General features: G+C 54.4%; 1 protein-coding gene across 1 annotated transcript; it reads left to right on the plus strand.

Moving 5' to 3' along the window:
* Positions 1-23: 23 nt before the first annotated feature.
* Positions 24-1,284, plus strand: EIN_156310 (hypothetical protein; the record flags this gene model as incomplete). The annotated part of the gene is made up of 2 exons (XM_004262011.1): positions 24-315; positions 532-1,284. Coding segments are annotated over 2 exons (1,045 nt in total), but the record flags the coding sequence as incomplete, so codon positions are not given.

The following is a 1,284-nucleotide window of genomic DNA, read 5'->3' on the forward strand; positions in this document are numbered from 1 at the left end:
CCCGAGTTCAGTTCGTGCTCAGCATGTGTATCACCGACACACCAACGCAGAAACATGTAGGGGCTGAAGTGAAGGGCTATATTACCACAGTGATACTGTCTGCGATGCGTGAGGGGTACACGGATGCCTCGATTGAAATCCGCGACTGGGCTGTGCCGGCGCACCACGCCAATGAGAAGTATCCGTTCACAATGATGGTGCGCGAGATGATGAGCGGCCACGCCATCCGCAAGGCCGGCGGCTGTGCGGAGAGCGGGCTCTTTGAGGGGACGCTCAGCATCCAGACTGTGATTTTGGACCCTAGTGGCAAGAGTGGTCACCCGGTGAACAAGTAAACGAAGGGAGAGCGTCCGTGGGGCAGTGTGGAGCGCTCACAGAAGGTGTGGTGATGCGTGTTGCCGTCAATGCCGCCGGTTGACGTTTCAGATACGTAACGCCCTGGGAGAGTGCTCTGGGTGCAGAGTGCGATTGACGTGTAAGAGGATGCGGTGATTTTCTTGTGCCATAGACAACCCAACGAGGATTTGAAAGGCTCCTCGCTGTCAGGTGCGCACGCGCCATTTCGAGGCGAAACCACACAAGCGCTGCGACAGCGTCTGCCCTTCTGCCTAACTTCTCGGGACCAATACGTGTGTGCGGCTCCAGCCGCTGGTGCGTGTCTGCCTTTCTGTGTACTTTCCATTTCTAAATACGTACTGAATAATCGTTTAGCGGCTCAATCATTAGCCGTGCGCGAGAGACACACCGTGGCGGCCGCAGTATGGCCATCCTGTCACACAGCCCACCCACCCCCTCTTCATCTGCATTTCATGTGTGTGTGTGTGTGGGTGGGTGGGCGGGTGACCTCTCTGCTCCCCTGTGGTCACCTCTCTCTTTCTCTCTCGCGTGGTGTTTACATTGCATTCTCTGGCTTCGCCGCCCTTCACTATATATATATATCTATATATGCGTGCCCATATGCATGTACAGCTATGCACACACATGTATTCTTTTCGCTGTGCTCTCCCTCCTTGCCCCCTCCCTCACACACACACATACACACACACATATATATATATATATATATATGTGTGTGTGTGTATGTGTGTGTGAGGGAGGGGGCAAGGAGGGAGGGAGGGAGGGAGAGCTTTTTTTTGTTTTTATGCGCCTCTCTGGACTTCTTACGGAACGACTGGACTGCCAACAGCACAAGGTCAACGTGCACTGTCGTTTTCTTTTTCTTTGTTGGTGTGGTATTGGCGGCGGTGATGGTGGTGGTGGGTGGATGGGATGGGGGACGGGGCA

Source organism: Entamoeba invadens (genome assembly GCF_000330505.1).
Source record: "Entamoeba invadens IP1 unplaced genomic scaffold scaff_1105074725329, whole genome shotgun sequence".
NCBI classification, from domain to species: domain Eukaryota; phylum Evosea; order Mastigamoebida; family Endamoebidae; genus Entamoeba; species Entamoeba invadens.